The sequence below is a fragment of the Impatiens glandulifera genome, chromosome 2 (genome assembly GCF_907164915.1).
Source record: "Impatiens glandulifera chromosome 2, dImpGla2.1, whole genome shotgun sequence".
Lineage (NCBI taxonomy): Eukaryota > Viridiplantae > Streptophyta > Magnoliopsida > Ericales > Balsaminaceae > Impatiens > Impatiens glandulifera.
This window is the reverse complement of record NC_061863.1, coordinates 16,015,531-16,031,492: the sequence shown is the minus strand read 5'-3', so window position 1 is coordinate 16,031,492 and position 15,962 is coordinate 16,015,531. Positions and strand designations below refer to the sequence as shown.

General features: G+C 31.9%; 1 protein-coding gene across 1 annotated transcript; it reads right to left on the bottom strand.

Annotated features, from left to right (window-relative positions):
- Positions 1-13,300: 13,300 nt before the first annotated feature.
- LOC124924411 (putative cyclin-A3-1) lies at positions 13,301-15,143 on the bottom strand. Its single transcript, XM_047464454.1, has 7 exons — positions 14,822-15,143; positions 14,483-14,711; positions 14,249-14,401; positions 14,109-14,145; positions 13,759-13,908; positions 13,476-13,610; positions 13,301-13,384 (listed from the first exon to the last, which is right to left on the bottom strand). The coding sequence occupies exons 1-7, from the start codon at positions 15,114-15,116 to the stop codon at positions 13,301-13,303; spliced, it is 1,083 nt and encodes a 360-aa protein (XP_047320410.1). The 5' UTR covers positions 15,117-15,143.
- Between the last annotated feature and the right edge of the window lie 819 nt (positions 15,144-15,962).

Here is a 15,962-nt window from a genome sequence, read left to right as displayed (position 1 = left end):
ATTTATGTTTTCAAAACGTCTTGGGAAGTGGTGATTTTGACCGGTTACGGAGACCGAGGTTGAGAATCTAGTTGGGAACCAACTAAGTTTGTGTATTTTCCCATGCAGTTAGAATTCAAAAGTACTAGAATTTCATTAAGAAAAGGTGAAGTACAATAGATCAAAAGGAAGACATAACCGATTAAAATAGAAAAAAATATAACCGATGCGTGAAGCAAAATGACCGGTTGTCCGAAGGAGTGATTCTTTAGTGGCCGGAGGAGGTGATGTTTCTCTGCTTTTTCTTCCATGCTTTCTCAAACCGCTCATAGAAAGAATCCGCAGAATCCCTGGTCAAGACCTGGGATTGGTTCAGTCCTTCGCCCGGACAAAGTGGAACCCCGAGTTCGATGTGTAGAGTACTTATTTGAGGAATAAAGCCGGTGTGTCGGGTATTGATCATCCATATTAGGTTGTCAAACAGCAACCTAGACCAGTTTACCAGAGTATCGGTTGTTGTGGCAGTCATGATGTTAAAGATCGTGGTATAGTAAGTATTGGTGACATCCTTTTCCAGGATGACCTTACCAATGATGTCGTTAATGAGCTGATATTCGGCCCTCAATGATGATCGTGCACCGTGATCATCGACCAGAGAGTTGGAGCGGGAAAATTCCAGAGATATTTCGGCTTTCTGTTCAGCCGAAACGGACAGGTCTTTAAGACCTTCCTTGGGAAGGTCGAAGCAACGAGCGAAGTCTCGCTTAGTGAAGTCGGAAACCGTTCCTCTTACCCTTGACTGGATAAGAGTGTCGAAAAATGGAGTGCCACGAAAAACTCTGGCATTGTGAAAGAATTCGGTCACGGTTTCAGGAAATATGATATGTTTGTCATCTAGGAAAGACCGAAGATCGGTACTTTCCAAAGATTTGATCATCTTGAAGATTTCGTAGTGTTTTGTGCCTTGTGCTGTGTCAAACTCAACTTGAAGAATGTTCTGGTACTAAGACATTTTTGCCTTAGTAGGATAGGAGTTTGAATATTTGAGAGTGAATATTTGTTTGATATTCATCTAACTTATATATCAGTTGGGGGTGATTTAGGTGAGTAGCATTATCTAGTGGGTAGCAGGTAATTTAGTTTATTATCCGTAAGATAAAACATTTTGCATGAATTATGTGTATTTACAGCCTAAGGGTGTGAGTCATAGGCCTGGACAATGAGAGATATTATATCTTCACGTCTTTTGAGGCATGACTGCTTTGTTTTGAAAACGAAACTTTTCAGAACAGATACGTCCAAACACAGACAATTATTCCATATTTGTTAGGAAGTCAAATATTCCAAAATATGTTATATTCAAACCGGTTGGTTTTCAGTCATTGGTCCCGATGCAGTTAATTAGTGTAGATACTAAGTAACTGGTCGGTTTACTGTAGCTGATAGACAAAGCGGTTTTTCAATAAATACGATGGTAAATTCGGTTTCCGACATTTTAGGAAGAACTCTCGGTTTTGTCTGTCCGAACCGGTTTTTCTTTTTAGAGGTTAAAGGTTTTAAGAAATGAGTTGATTTATATCGTTTAGATCGATGATGTTTTTGAAGAAAGAAAACTTAGCTTTCTGTAGAGGCTTTGTGAAGATATCAGTTACTTGTTGATCAGTTGATACATATTCCAACCGGATGTGCTTCTGCATGACATGTTCCCGGATAAAATGATGCCTTATGTCGATGTGCTTGGTTTTAGAGTGTAAAACTGGATTGTATGTGATTGCTATGGCACTTGTGTTGTCACAGAAAATAGGAGACTCTTCGGCGGTGACACTAAAGTCCTTTAGTTGTTGTTGAATCCATAAAAGTTGTGAACAACAACTTCCGGCTGCCAGATATTCAGCTTCTGCGGTTGATGTAGCAACCGACGTTTGCTTCTTGCTGTGCCATGAAACAAGCCGATCACCTAAGAATTGGCATGTTCCGCTGGTACTTTTTCTATCAACTTTACATCCTGCATAGTCTGCATCAGAGTCGCTTATGAGGTTAAAACTTGAGTCCTTTGGATACCACAGACCGACTTTAGGGGTTCCCTTTAGATATTTCAGGATTCGTTTAGCGGCTGTATAGTGAGACTGTTTGAGATTAGCCTGGAATCTTCCACATACTTCGACCGCAAATAATATGTCTGGTCTACTTGCTGTCAGGTACAGAAGTGAACCGATGATTCCACGATAGGCTGTCAGGTCTACTCCCTGACCGTCATCATCTTTATTCAGCTTGATTGATGAGCTCATTGGAGTGGCAGTAGAGGAACATGTGTCCATCCCAAATTTCTTTAGAAGTTCCTTTGTATATTTGGACTGATTGATGAAAGTTCCTCCTTCCAATTGTGTAACCTGAAGACCTAGGAAGAAGCTTAATTCTCCCATCATACTCATTTCAAATTTGTTAGTCATCAACGTTGAGAATTTATCACACAGCTTAGGATCGGTTGATCCGAAAATGATCCATCATACATATATTTGAACAAGTAGAATGTGTCCATTTTTCTCAAATTTAAATAGGGTTTTATCTACTAAACCTATGGTGAAGTCATGATGTATCAGAAATGCGGTTAATGTATCATACCAAGCTCTAGGAGCTTGTTTTAAACCGTAAAGAGCTTTATTTAGATGATATACATGACTAGTCAGGTCAGCATTTTTAAAACCGGGTGGTTGCTCAACGTATACTTCTTCACGTAGGTCACCATTTAAAAATGCACTTTTAACATCCATTTGGAATACTTTAAAATTTTTGAAAGCAGCAAAAGCTAGAAAAATTCTAATGGCTTCAATTCTAGCTACAGGAGCAAATGATTCTTTAAAATCAATGCCTTCTTCCTGTTTGTATCCTTGTGCCACTAATCTAGCTTTGTTCCTCGTAACCAAACCGTCTTCATTGAGTTTATTTCTAAATACCCATCTTGTTCCTATGACCGGTTGATCTTTCGGTCTAGAAACTAGATACCAGACTTTATTACTCTCAAACTGGTTTAACTCTTCTTGCATTGCTAAAATCCAATCCGGATCCAACAATGCTTCATCCACCTTTTTCGGCTCAATCTGGGATATGAAAGCGTAATTAAAGTATTCCTCCAATTTTTGTCGCCTAATTTGGATGAGTTTTGAAGGTCACCTATAATAAGCTCAGGAGGATGATTGGTGTTCCTTTTGAGATTCGGTTTATGAATGTCTACCAAATTACCATTTGTTTGATCAAGGCTAGACATATTGATAGGCTGAAAAACAATGTCAGACCGACCGATTTCCTCAGTTTGAACTGAGGCGTCAGCTTCCTGCTGTGTGGCAGCTTGATCCGGCTGGGTTTCAACAACACCCATTTGGTCATGGACAAACCGTCTGAAAACCGGAATCTCATCTTCACTATCAGAATGGATATTATGATTTTTCAATCTGTTGTGTAGATCAAAGGATGATGAAGTGTTACTTTCAACCGATTCAACGAATACAACATGAAGAGATTCTTCCACGGTTAAAGTTCTAGTGTTATATACTCTATATGCTTTACTAACCACTGAGTATCCTAGCATTAACCCAATATCAGATTTTGCATCAAAAGCAGATAAGTAGTTTTTTCCATTAATGTGAATGTAACATTTACAACCGAAAATCTTAAGATACCGAATGTTAGGAATTCTATCAAAATATACTTCGTACGGTGTTTTATTGTGAAATTTATTAATCGAAGACCTGTTTTGTGTATAACATGCAGTGCTGATAGCTTCAGCCCAAAATTTTTGAGCAACACCTGAGTCGGCTATCATAGACCTTGCGGCTTCCTTGAGAGTTCAGTTTCTTCTCTCGGCCAGACCGTTCTGTTGAGGAGTTCTGGCACTGGACAACTCGTGTCAAATTCCAGATTCATAAAGAAATACATTTAGAGTATTATTTGTAAATTTGGTTCCTCTATCACTACTAATGCTATTTATACGTGTTGATTTTTCATTTTGTAAACGCTTAAGAAGTGTAATTAAATTGGATGCGGTTTCACGTTTAGATGCAAAAAATGTGACCCATGTATATCTAGAATAATCATCAATAACAACCATAGTGTAAAGCATACCACCTAGGCTGGTGACCCTAATCGGTCCAAATAAATCCATGTGAAGAAGATCTAAACATCGGTTAGACTGAATGTGTCCTTTACTCTTAAAGGTTGATTTAGTTTGTAGAGAGAGAGAATGATTCTTTCCTAATTATGAATTTTAAAAGCCTATATATATTTACATTGTAAACGAATTATAAAACGCAGTGAGAATAAAACCTAGAACATATAGAGAGTTAGAATTTGTAATTAAAATTTATTGAATCGATTCTCCAAAAACATGACATATGACATTGTTGGTACGAACCTAGGTAAGACTCTTGTGTCGTTATTCTGTTTATTCTTTGCTTTTACGTTATTGTTCTATATCCATTACGATTATTATATTTCTTCTTTTTATTTTTCGGGTGATAGTTTTCTAGATTACTTTTAAATTTATTACACACTTCTACACCTCATCCATAGATTCTGCCTTATAAAGGAGATTGAATGAAACTTGAAAATGCAGTCATTAATAGAGAGATTTAATGACATCCTCTCTTTTCATTAGAGAAACGAACCATATTAAAAGCACCACAAATAACTAGAGGTGTTCATTGGTTTGGTTTTGGGTTATTCGAGGTTTCGGTTCGAGTTTTTGGGTTATTCGAGTTTTACGTTATTGTTCTATATCCATTACGATTGTTATATTTCTTCTTTTTATTTTTCGGGTGATAGTTTTCTAGATTACTTTTAAATTTATTACACACTTCTACACCTCATCCATAGATTCTGCCTTATAAAGGAGATTGAATGAAACTTGAAAATGCAGTCATTAATAGAGAGATTTAATGACATCCTCTCTTTTCATTAGAGAAACGAACCATATTAAAAGCACCACAAATAACTAGAGGTGTTCATTGGTTTGGTTTTTGGGTTATTCGAGTTTTCGTTTCGAGTTTTTTGAATTTATATTTTTTAAGCAAATTCAAAAACCGAACCGATTTTGAATAAATTCGAATTCGATGAATTCAAATTTGTCGAATATTAGGTTTAAACCATATAGTGAATATCACATACCCATAAGATTAAAAAAAGTTTCTTAAAAGTGTTAACAAAATAAATAAGTTTTAAATAAATCTTATCTATTTAAATTATAAAAAAAAATATAACACGCAAACTAAGCTTAGTAACTCACCGTCAATATTCGACAATTAAACAGAAAAAGTAAAACCGTGTTGACGACGACAATATATGGCGGTGTAGAGGTGTTGATGACACTTGTGATATTACTAGTGAAATAGTTAGATAATATGTAATATATTATATAATATATAATAAAAATCGAATTCGATTTTTGAGGTTTTCAAATTGAAACCTAAACTAGAAAACCAAACTGTATTTGAAATTTAATCAGTTTAAAATTTAATTCGAAACCGAAAATGTAATACAAATTCAATGAATATAAATTCGGTCGAATATTTGGTTCAAATCAAATATTGAACACCCTATTTTGAAATTCTCACTCGCAATTAAGTTCCAAAATAAATCTTAACTAGTTCAACATTTGGGTCATACACATCACACAAACTCACTTGAAATCATCAATAAAATCTGAAATAAACAAAAGAGTCTGTCATGACAACAAGAATCAATAAGCTTAACATAACTCTTATACATTTGTTTCAAATTAACATTCTCATCAGTAGTTTCCATTTTTTTTTTCCTGAAGTGAAACACCTTTTTAAATGACAGTTCACATAAGTGAATGTTCAAATGTACACTGTACATTTGAGAAGTGTTAGGCTTATATGGATATTGAACATTAATAATAAATCTTTACTATTTTTAAGTTGTTTATGATACATTTCATATGGGAGTTAACTTTTTTGGTTAATTTCAATCAATAATCAAAGCTAATACAAAAAACACCAGCAAAACCAAATAGAGGAGAAAATAGTGCAGAAGTATAACTATAATAAAGGCTTTGGAACAATGATAACTAATACTCAACAACAAAGAAATCAATGCAACCAAATTTGAGTCAAACTAAGACAAAAATCAGGCCAAAACAATTTCCCTACAATGAAGAAACATAAATGGTAGTCAAGATCACAATAATATCAAGATTTAACAGAGAGTATCATCAAAAACAACTCTCATTCGACTCATAATAATCTTCAATAAATGCACCAAGAGAAATACATAATGCAGCGATTGACATTACCAATTATTAAGAATCAAAAAAATTCTGGACAAGGCAGATACAAAGAACACTTCAATGAAAAACGTAAATCCAATGATTCACAAACCCTTTAAAGATCAAGAGATAGCTCCAAAACTCCTTCAGAATCAACTCCAATGGAACAAAGAAGAAAAACACATAATGTTGTAAAGATGAGAGTTGACTTTGTGGATTAATCTCAATCATTACTTTCGCAAAATTTAATCTATTGTTCTTCTCTAATTTGATATAAACACAAAAGGCTTCCCTATACCTGCAATCAGCTTAATTCCTTTAGAGTCATAAGATAAGGTGGGCTATTCTTTTAAATAAATCCAAATAGACAATTTAGATTTTTTTTTTTCAATTCCACTAACTCATCCCAGTGTTGTAGAACCATCACAAGATCCCTTATCTGTGTAATTTCCCTTTTTCTATGATAATTGGTGTATCATTACTTTCTTTCAACTTTAAAAATAATACCCATGAACATTTTTTAATTAAAACCTCTTCTAACACTAATTTTTCACATCTGTTCATTAGAATAGTCCTAATCACATTATAGGGAGCTTTTCTACTACCCAGTGTATATCCCACAATTATTTTCTTAAATTCTTTTATACACTCATTTTCAACTTCTTCCTGAATAACAAATTCAAATGGTTTTTTACAAGCATAACATATTCTTGATTAAAACTACTCATTGAAATTTTACTTTTTTTCATAACCTTTGCAATTAAGTACATTAGCCCATGTCCTTTGATTATTAGTAGGGAATGTTGGTTGTTTGCTGTGATTTAAATTAGCCCAGTAATTTTGACTAATAGTTTTAGGTTTAAGTTCATCCAATATCTTATTCCCCCAAGCAAGTAAATCTTCCACTCTTTACTATATTTCTAAGATGACAGACTACATGATTTAAGTCTTCTATCAATCTTATTATTTTTTAGACTTAATGATAGCATTGCATATTCTACTTTTAACTTAGAAAGAAAGAGATTTCCATATGATTAATTTTCAAATAATGCTTTTTTTCCATCCCCAAATCCTTTATGGTTTTACCATTAATCTCTTAGTTGTCATTAACATCTCCACTGCTAAAGGCGTGCAGCAATGCAGCATTCGGATACAACTTTTTATATTTGAATTTCCTACATTGGTCCAGATTATCAAACCCTTCTATATTAGGATACAAAGAAAATTCTGTAAAACTCAATGAAGAATATTTTGTCTTAATTACAGTAATATATTTATATTATAGCAACTAAGATTAACCAAGGATCTATAGCATGTAACTATCTAAAATTGTAGTCACTTTGTAATCAAGGGGAAATCAGTAATTGTACAATCAATAATTAAAGCTAAAACAAAAAACACCGGGCAAAAACCAAATAGGGGAGAAAACAGTGCAGAAGTATCACTATAATAAAAGCCTTGCAACAATGATAACTAATACTTAACAATAAAGAGATCAATCAAGAAGAAGAAAAGGTAGTCAAGACCACCACATTAATATCAAGATTTATACAAAAAGTATCAACAAAAACAACTCCCATTCCACTCATAATCTTCAATAAATGCACCAAGAGAAATGATACAGAGAACTCTTCAATGAAAAGCATATGAAGAGTAGTTAAAGAAAATGAAAAAAAAACTTGATTATTATTTTTTCTAACATTTATGAAGAAGATAAATAAAATATAATTTATTGGAAGTTGTCTTTGGGAACTACTCTACAGCAAATACCACTTTCAATCACACTAAAAGAAGCTTTGATTCATGCTTATAAGCGCCTCGCATCCCAAGAAAGAGTCCGTACAATAATGTTGTCGTTGAAATATAACATTTAAATTCTTAATCCACTTATACTACCCTAAACTCTAAACCCTAAGTCACATTTATTTTTTATTATTTTTTTTGTTAGTTCTTTGATTATTTATAGACTTTTTAAAGTCATTTAACATGTTATATTTTCAAATACCACTTAAGGGCTTTTGAACGGAAGTGCGGGTATAATGATTTATCTTGTGAATGACTCGAGCAGTGAAAATTGATGTGTGGCTCATAACTTTTTGATAGCACGATATACGTGATGATAGAAATTGATATTCTTCTAAGGCTCTTAAGTGGAAGTGGAGGTACGAAAAAATTATCTCATGAATGGCTCGAGCAAAGGTGAAGATTGAAGTTTTGAACCCACTTATTTCTTGATGGCTTAATTTTTGTCAAGGTGAAGATTGATGGGTACGACTCGTGTATTTTCTAAGGGACGTGAAATTCGTCAAGGTGGAGATTGTTGAAATTTGTCATTTTCATCACATGTCAATATGCGCAGTATTTACCCAAGGTGGAGATTGTTGAATTTATAATTTATTCATCACATCTCAATAAGCGTGGTATTCGTCCAAGGTGGAGATTATTGGGTTTTGGGCTCGTATTTTGTTAGAGTTTATATATTGTAATGGGTTTTAAGCCTTTATTGGGGGATTAAGAGTAGTAGTTTAGTCTTTTGTCTTTTGATGTACTCATATATTTAGAGACATTGTAACATAGGGTTACATGGACCATTATTTCATGGAATATCAATAGAATGGACGACTCCTTAAGGATGTAGGCATTGTTGGCCGAACCTCGTTATATTTTGTGTTCTTTATTACTCTTTACCACTATATCTTTATATGTTTTTTTATCGTGTGTTTAGATTATATATTTTCTCAACATACGACACTCATACGATCAATATTCTCGTGAAAGTTATTAGGCGATAAATCCATTGTTAAGGGGTTCATAACCCTATAGATTGTATATAAATATTTTACAGAAATCTATTCACTTGTAATAAACTGCATATACATGGAAGATCGTTTTCCCCCTCTACACACTCTTTCTCTAGCAAGGGTGACAGTCTCTTTTTTGAGGTTTATATTATTCTCGTTCATCTTTGTGATAATTTCTTCTATTTTTCTGATAGGCTCACCTCTTAGGTCGTGATCCATCTGAAATCGTTACAAACACTACTAATACTCTCAATCATCTAGTTGACGGACAATCCATTCTCGTTGTTCAGGAGGCACATTTAAATTCACATTTTGTTTGAACATAATTGTGTTGATTTTAGTTCCATATATGGACACTCTTTTGAGTGATTAGTCCTAATAAAATTTGAACTAGTCTCGTATATATCTGACTAAATACTAGCTTTAGTAGACATTATTAATTGGAGATGCTTTAGACAATATTTTAACTTTTCTATTAATGAATGTTCTCCTTTAGACACTTCCTCAGTGTTTTCCTCCACATACATTTGATTCAAATTAACCTTCTCACCAATAGTTTCCATATTTTTTTTCCAATAGGGACGGCCTTTTTAATGACAGTTCATATGTGAATGTTCAAATGTATCACACATTTGACAACTGTTAGGCTTATATGGATATTGAACATTAATAATACATCTTTCCAATTTTTAAGTTGTTTAGGATAAATTTCAAATGAGAGTTGACTTTGTGGATTAATCTCAATCATTATTTTCGCAAAATTTAATCTCTTGTTCTTCTCTAATTTGATATAAACACAAAGGCTTCCCTATTCCTGCAATCACCTGAATTCCTTTAGGAGTCATAAGATATGGTGGGCTATTCTTTTAAGTAAATCCAAATAGACAATTTAGATTTTTTTTTTCAATTCCATTAACTCATCCTAGTGTTGTAGAACCATCACAAGATCCCTTATCTGTGTAATTCCCCCCTTTTCTATGATAATTGTTTGCTTTGATTAAATTTAGCCCTGTTATTTTGACTAACAGTTTTAGGTTTAAGTTCATCCAAGATCTTATTCCCCCAAGCAAGTAAATCTTCCACTCTTTACTATATTTCTAAGATCACAGACTACATGATTTAAATCTTCTACACATCTTATTATTTTTCAGACTTAATGATATCACTGCATTTTCTACTTTTAACTTAGACAGAAATAGATTTCCATATAATTAATTTTCAAATAATACTTTTTTTCCATCCCAAATCCTTTATGGTTTTACCATTTATCTCTTTGTTGTCATTAACATCTCCATTGCTAAAGGCGCGCAGCAACGCAACATTCGGATACAACTTTTTATATGGATTCTCTTCTATTTGAATTTCCTACATTGGTCCAGATTATCAAACCTTCTATATTAGGATCTATATATGTCACGTCCTAAACCTAAATTCATATGTTTGAACGTGCAGTCGCCGCATGTTATACACTTAATTTTGATAATAACATGCTAGGCCGAAAGTAGATCATTCATTTATATTCATAAATAAGATCATTCATTTATATTCATAAATACCAATACAATAGTAAGATAATCTCACAATGTTCTCAAAAGATGCTAGGCTATTAATTCTTTCAAAACATCATATCATTGTTTTAAAATTATACTTCTGAACAAAATACAAAATACAGAGTGTAGAATATAAATGGCTTCATCTATAGTACCTATATATATATATATATATATATATATATATATATATATATATATATATATATATATATATATATATATATATATGCTTCAGTCACTTTGATCCTTCTAGACTACTACAGATCTTTTTCTGAAAAGAATTCATCCAATTGGAATGAGCTAAACGCGCTTAGTAGAAAATAACATTTATTTAATAGCTAAATTAAGTTACATATATTGTGATGAAGAAGACAAGATATGCATAAGGTAAGATATACATTTGAAATTCTATTCTAAAACTCAAATACAAATCCTCTTTTCTCCATTTTCTTTAACAACAACATACACATAAATACAATTTATCATGAATTATGACTCAATGTTAGTTCTATAAAATTAACTTCATTATTCTGAAAATATATCTTTAATAGTTTAACAACCAACTTAACATCACAAGATTCATACATATTCATTTATTACCTTAGCAACATAAAACTCATAATGATCCATATGTTAGCATTATGGCTCAAAGCCCTTAAGTTAGCATAATGGAAAAACCCTTAGAATTCAAATGTTAGCGTAATGACATAACCCTTCAAGTTCAAATGTTAGCATAGTGGCCTAAGCCTTTACAGATTGTTAGCATAATGGCGCAATACCCTTCAAATTCAAATCATTTCAGCACAACCACATATACATAGTAATAAATAAATTCTTCACATATAGTCATGAATGTCTTCAAATAATCTTAACATTCATATTTCGAATAACTCATATCATCAAATGTCTCAAATATCTTTAATTACCTCAAGCATTCATGTTTCATGTAAGTTATATCCTCAAATATCTTTCACTATTTCAAACATTTCAAACATGCATATTTCTCTTCAAATATAGTCCTTATACAATCGTAAATCTACAGCGTCTTCAACTATTCCTAACATTTATATTTAATCTAAATCATATCATCATATATCTTCATATTTGCTAACTTTATTTTATAATTTCTTCATCATTTCGTCTCTCCTATTTAATGCCTAAACACAAAACATATATTCCTTTATTAATACCTATCACTACTTACTTATCTAAGACTTCCTAATGTATTTTTAGTCCCCTTTAATCACATATCATTAACATCAGAAGATAATGTAGTTTAATTAATATATTTTATTTTATATCTCTTTTTTTTTTTTATTAATATTACAATATACCCTTTATACAAAGACAATTCTATAAAACTCAATGAAGAATATTTTGTCTGAGTTACAGTAATATATTTTATATTATAACAACTAAGATTAACCAAGGTTCTATAGCATGTAAACTATCTAAGATTATAGCCACTTTATAATCAATCAGAAATCAATAATTGTACAATCGATGACCAAAGCTAAAACAAAAAAAAAAAAACAGGTAAAACCAAATGGAGGTGAAAACAGTGCAGAAGTATATCACTATAATAAAGGCCTTTCAACAATAAAGAAACAAAAAAGGTATTCAAGACCACCACATTAATATCAAGATTTATACAAAAAGTATCAACAAAAACAACTCTCATTCCACTCATAATCTTCAATAAATGCACCAAGAGAAATAATACAGAGAACTCTTCAATGAAAAGCATATGAAGAGTAGTTAAAGAAAATGCACAAAAAAACTTGATTATTATTTTTTCTAACATTTATGAAGAAGATAAATAAAATACAAATCCTTGAAAGTTGTCTTTGGGAATTCCAAAGAATACTCTACAGCAAATACCACTTTCAACCACACTAAAAAAACTTTGATTTATGCTTATAAGCGCCTCGCTCACACTAGCATCCCAAGAAGTAGAGTCCGTACAATATATTGTCGTCGAAATGTAACATTTAAATTCTTAATCCATACGTACTACCCTAAACTCTAAACCCTAAGTCACATTTATTTTTTACTATTTTTATTAGTTGTTATATTATTTATAGACTTCTTAAAGTCATTTAACATGTCATATTTTCATTACCACTTACTTACCTTTTAACAATTAAAATCCATAATTGAGATAATGATCATGCTTTACAAGGAAAAAAAAGATAAAATATAAACCAAATTTGACATAAATTGTCACAAGTTAAAAATAAATACAATATATAAGCTAACAAATACGACAAAATACGTCTAGAAAATGATTGCCTATCAAAGGTATCATTATTGCATATGATTACGAAAAATAAATGACAATATTAAAAAAACTCACAATAGAGTTCAAAATCAAATACCTCAAAAATAAAAAATTGAGGATATCAAAATTCAAAACAAATTACATTTCTTAGTTTAGTTTAATTTAATTGTAATTGCCAAATAAAAAAGTTGTCCAAACATAAAAAAATTCTTCACTTCTAAGTAAAATGTTCACCTCCCAACTATGTTTCATATGTTCAAAAAAATCAGTTCTTTCAATTTGGCTTATGTGTCACTCAGCTCAGCTTGATACCAGATAGATATATCCAATTTGGAGAAGACTTCATATTCAAGAAAAAAACATTCTTCAAGCTTTCAACCACTCCAATGGCATCCAAGCTGAACCTTCAAAAACCTTCACCCACCCCCATTTCTACGAAGTATAAACTGGGTATTTCAACCGGGCCCTTCCTCAACCCAACATATTTGAACTGTTAAAACACAAACATTTTGAGTTACATTCAGATGTTTTCTTCCAATTAATAAAGAGTTCAAAGACAGCGTCAAGTATAAGACCATTACCTTATGCTGCAAGTATTTATCTCTTATTGCTACATAAGAGCCTCCTCTTTTACCTAAGTGCAACTCGTGGATAAGGACAACACATTCTTTTAAATCAAAAGCTTTGTATCCTGAATACACTTCAAGGTTTGAATTCTGTATATAATAGTAAGATTTGGAGGAGTTAGTTCATGATAACAAATTTAGCAAAATTCAGTCAACAATAATAACTATGTGCTAAAAATATAAATTTTCACAAAGTATAAGCTTGGAAATTGATGGTTGATTTTAGAGAGCTACTTACCCATGGATGTTTATCAGGATGGGTTATAAACCTCGAAAGGAATACAACAGAAGAAGCAATCATTGATGGTAAAAACTTCAAACAACAGTAGTCCAATAAGCTCAACTCTGCCAAGTAGCATCCCAATAACTCAAACTTTGAATTTGGATACTGCATAATACAAATGTACAACTATTAGTTTCCTTTCACAAAGGGTTAATTGGTAATAATCAAATTGAAAATACTATTGCTTGTTGAGAAAATTGATTATTAGGATCAAAAGAATAACTATTTTGATATTTTACAAATATTATATAAGTGTTGAAGTATTTAGATAATTCACATCAAAATAGGCTTAGAGAGAGACTTACTTTGCAATATTTCTCTTCAGAAATCCTGGCGAATCTTCTGTAAATGGCAACAAGTAAAAGAAGCAGAAATAATGAGCCTCATCAAACGTTATATCCAGGTAAATGATTTAAGGTAAATGGGAGAATATTCAACTTGGTACCTCAAGAATGTCAGAATGGTTGGATTGCTCACTTCAAATTTAAGTGACTTGAGAATATCCGCTTCCATCTTCACCACATCTTCATTTGTGCAAGTGAAGTCTGAGATGTAACACATGTCATCAACTGATGGAGGATCAGACTCTTCAAACTTTCTGCTTAAGAAGGAACAGTCTAAGCATCAGATATTGAATGTTTAATTTTTCAAATAGTCACATAACAAGAATGTGTCTTACGATGCAATGAGCATAGAAGAAACACCAAGCAACTGTAGCCTCTGCCTATTGATATGATTAATAGACAAGAATCTGTCAATGTAACTGACTGTCAGAAAAAGTGTGTCAGATTGAATCTTGTATTCTCCTGCCACCTCAACCAACCAATCCACCAAAATCCCTCTCATGTTTGCAGTCACATCTGTTTGTATCTTCTCCATATAATCTTGCAATGGCCTTCTCTTTGCCTCTTTCTAAATAAACAAACAAATCCCATATTCAATATACAATAAAGAAATCAATCAGCAAGCACTAAACCCTTACAGAATAAATAGGAAATGAGAAGTAAGTCAGTCCAACTAACCTCCATGTTATGATGATAATCGTAGATATCATCTGCATAACCATTGCAGATATTAGAATCATCAAACTTCGCTTCAATGTATCCGCCCTTCGTTCTGCATTTTAGCTTTGGAATCTCCGTATCCAGATCCTTAGTCGAAGGAATGCTCATATTAGAAATCTCAATGTGGGTGTTTCTCTTCTTGTCGGGGGATTGCAGATCAGAATCATCTCCGACCATTGCGTCAGCTGTCCTCTTCTTCGCCCGATGGGTAACCCTCAATGAGATTTCTTCTTCCGTCATACCTTCCATCTCTCACTCCCCGACTATATGATTCTTAGAAAGAGATAGACAAGAAGAGAGAGAAAGGTGAGCGAAAATGAAGGAGACAGGGAGTAAGAGCAGCCGCCGTCATGAATACATATTTGAAATGTTTTTGATTGGCGCTTCAAATGAAAATTGTTTTACACACGTGTTTACAAATGGCGCTTGAAAATTGTTTGCTGCAAAAATATGAAGCTAGTGAATTGAGAATTGTTTGCTGCAAAAATATTAAATACTTTTTTTAATATTAAAATTAAATAATTAATTATTTTTAAATATATAATATTATTCATTATAAACTTATTATGTACTTGATTTACAAAACAAAATGATCATAAATTCTCATTAAGTAATATTTCAATTTGACAATCATTTTTTTTTTTATAAATTATAAGACTAGTAATTTTGATTTAAAATTCTTATGTAAACAAAAAAAAAACAATTATACAAAGTTCTATACTTCAATAAGGAATTTGATTTGGTTAATTATATCTATATATTTCTAAAACGTGAAGCACAATATATGTTTTATTATTAGTATCTATTGTTTTTATTACCGTTATTACTATGTATAATAAAATTTATAGCACGTAAATGTTAATAAACAATCTTTCCATAAATATTATGATAAATCAAATAAATTTATGAACTATAATAAAAACTATCATAAAATGAAATACAATTTAGTTTGGAATATATAAGAATAGACAATGGAACAATTACAACATAATTTGCAAATTAACCTATTAATTTAAACTTGTGTTCGATTTGTCCTACATAATTTATGAGCAAACTTATTTGAGTTTATACAATACGTGGGTTACACGCTACTTC

Bases quoted from the DNA above. Each gene is read 5' to 3' on its own strand.
- LOC124924411 (XM_047464454.1), bottom strand. From the start codon at position 15,116: ATGGAAGGTATGACGGAAGAAGAAATCTCATTGAGGGTTACCCATCGG. The intron at 14,146-14,248 runs GTACCAAGTTGA...TGCCATTTACAG, and splicing joins ACCATTCTGACATTCTTGAG to AAGATTCGCCAGGATTTCTG. The intron at 13,385-13,475 runs GTAATGGTCTTA...GTGTTTTAACAG, and splicing joins ATAAATACTTGCAGCATAAG to TTCAAATATGTTGGGTTGAG.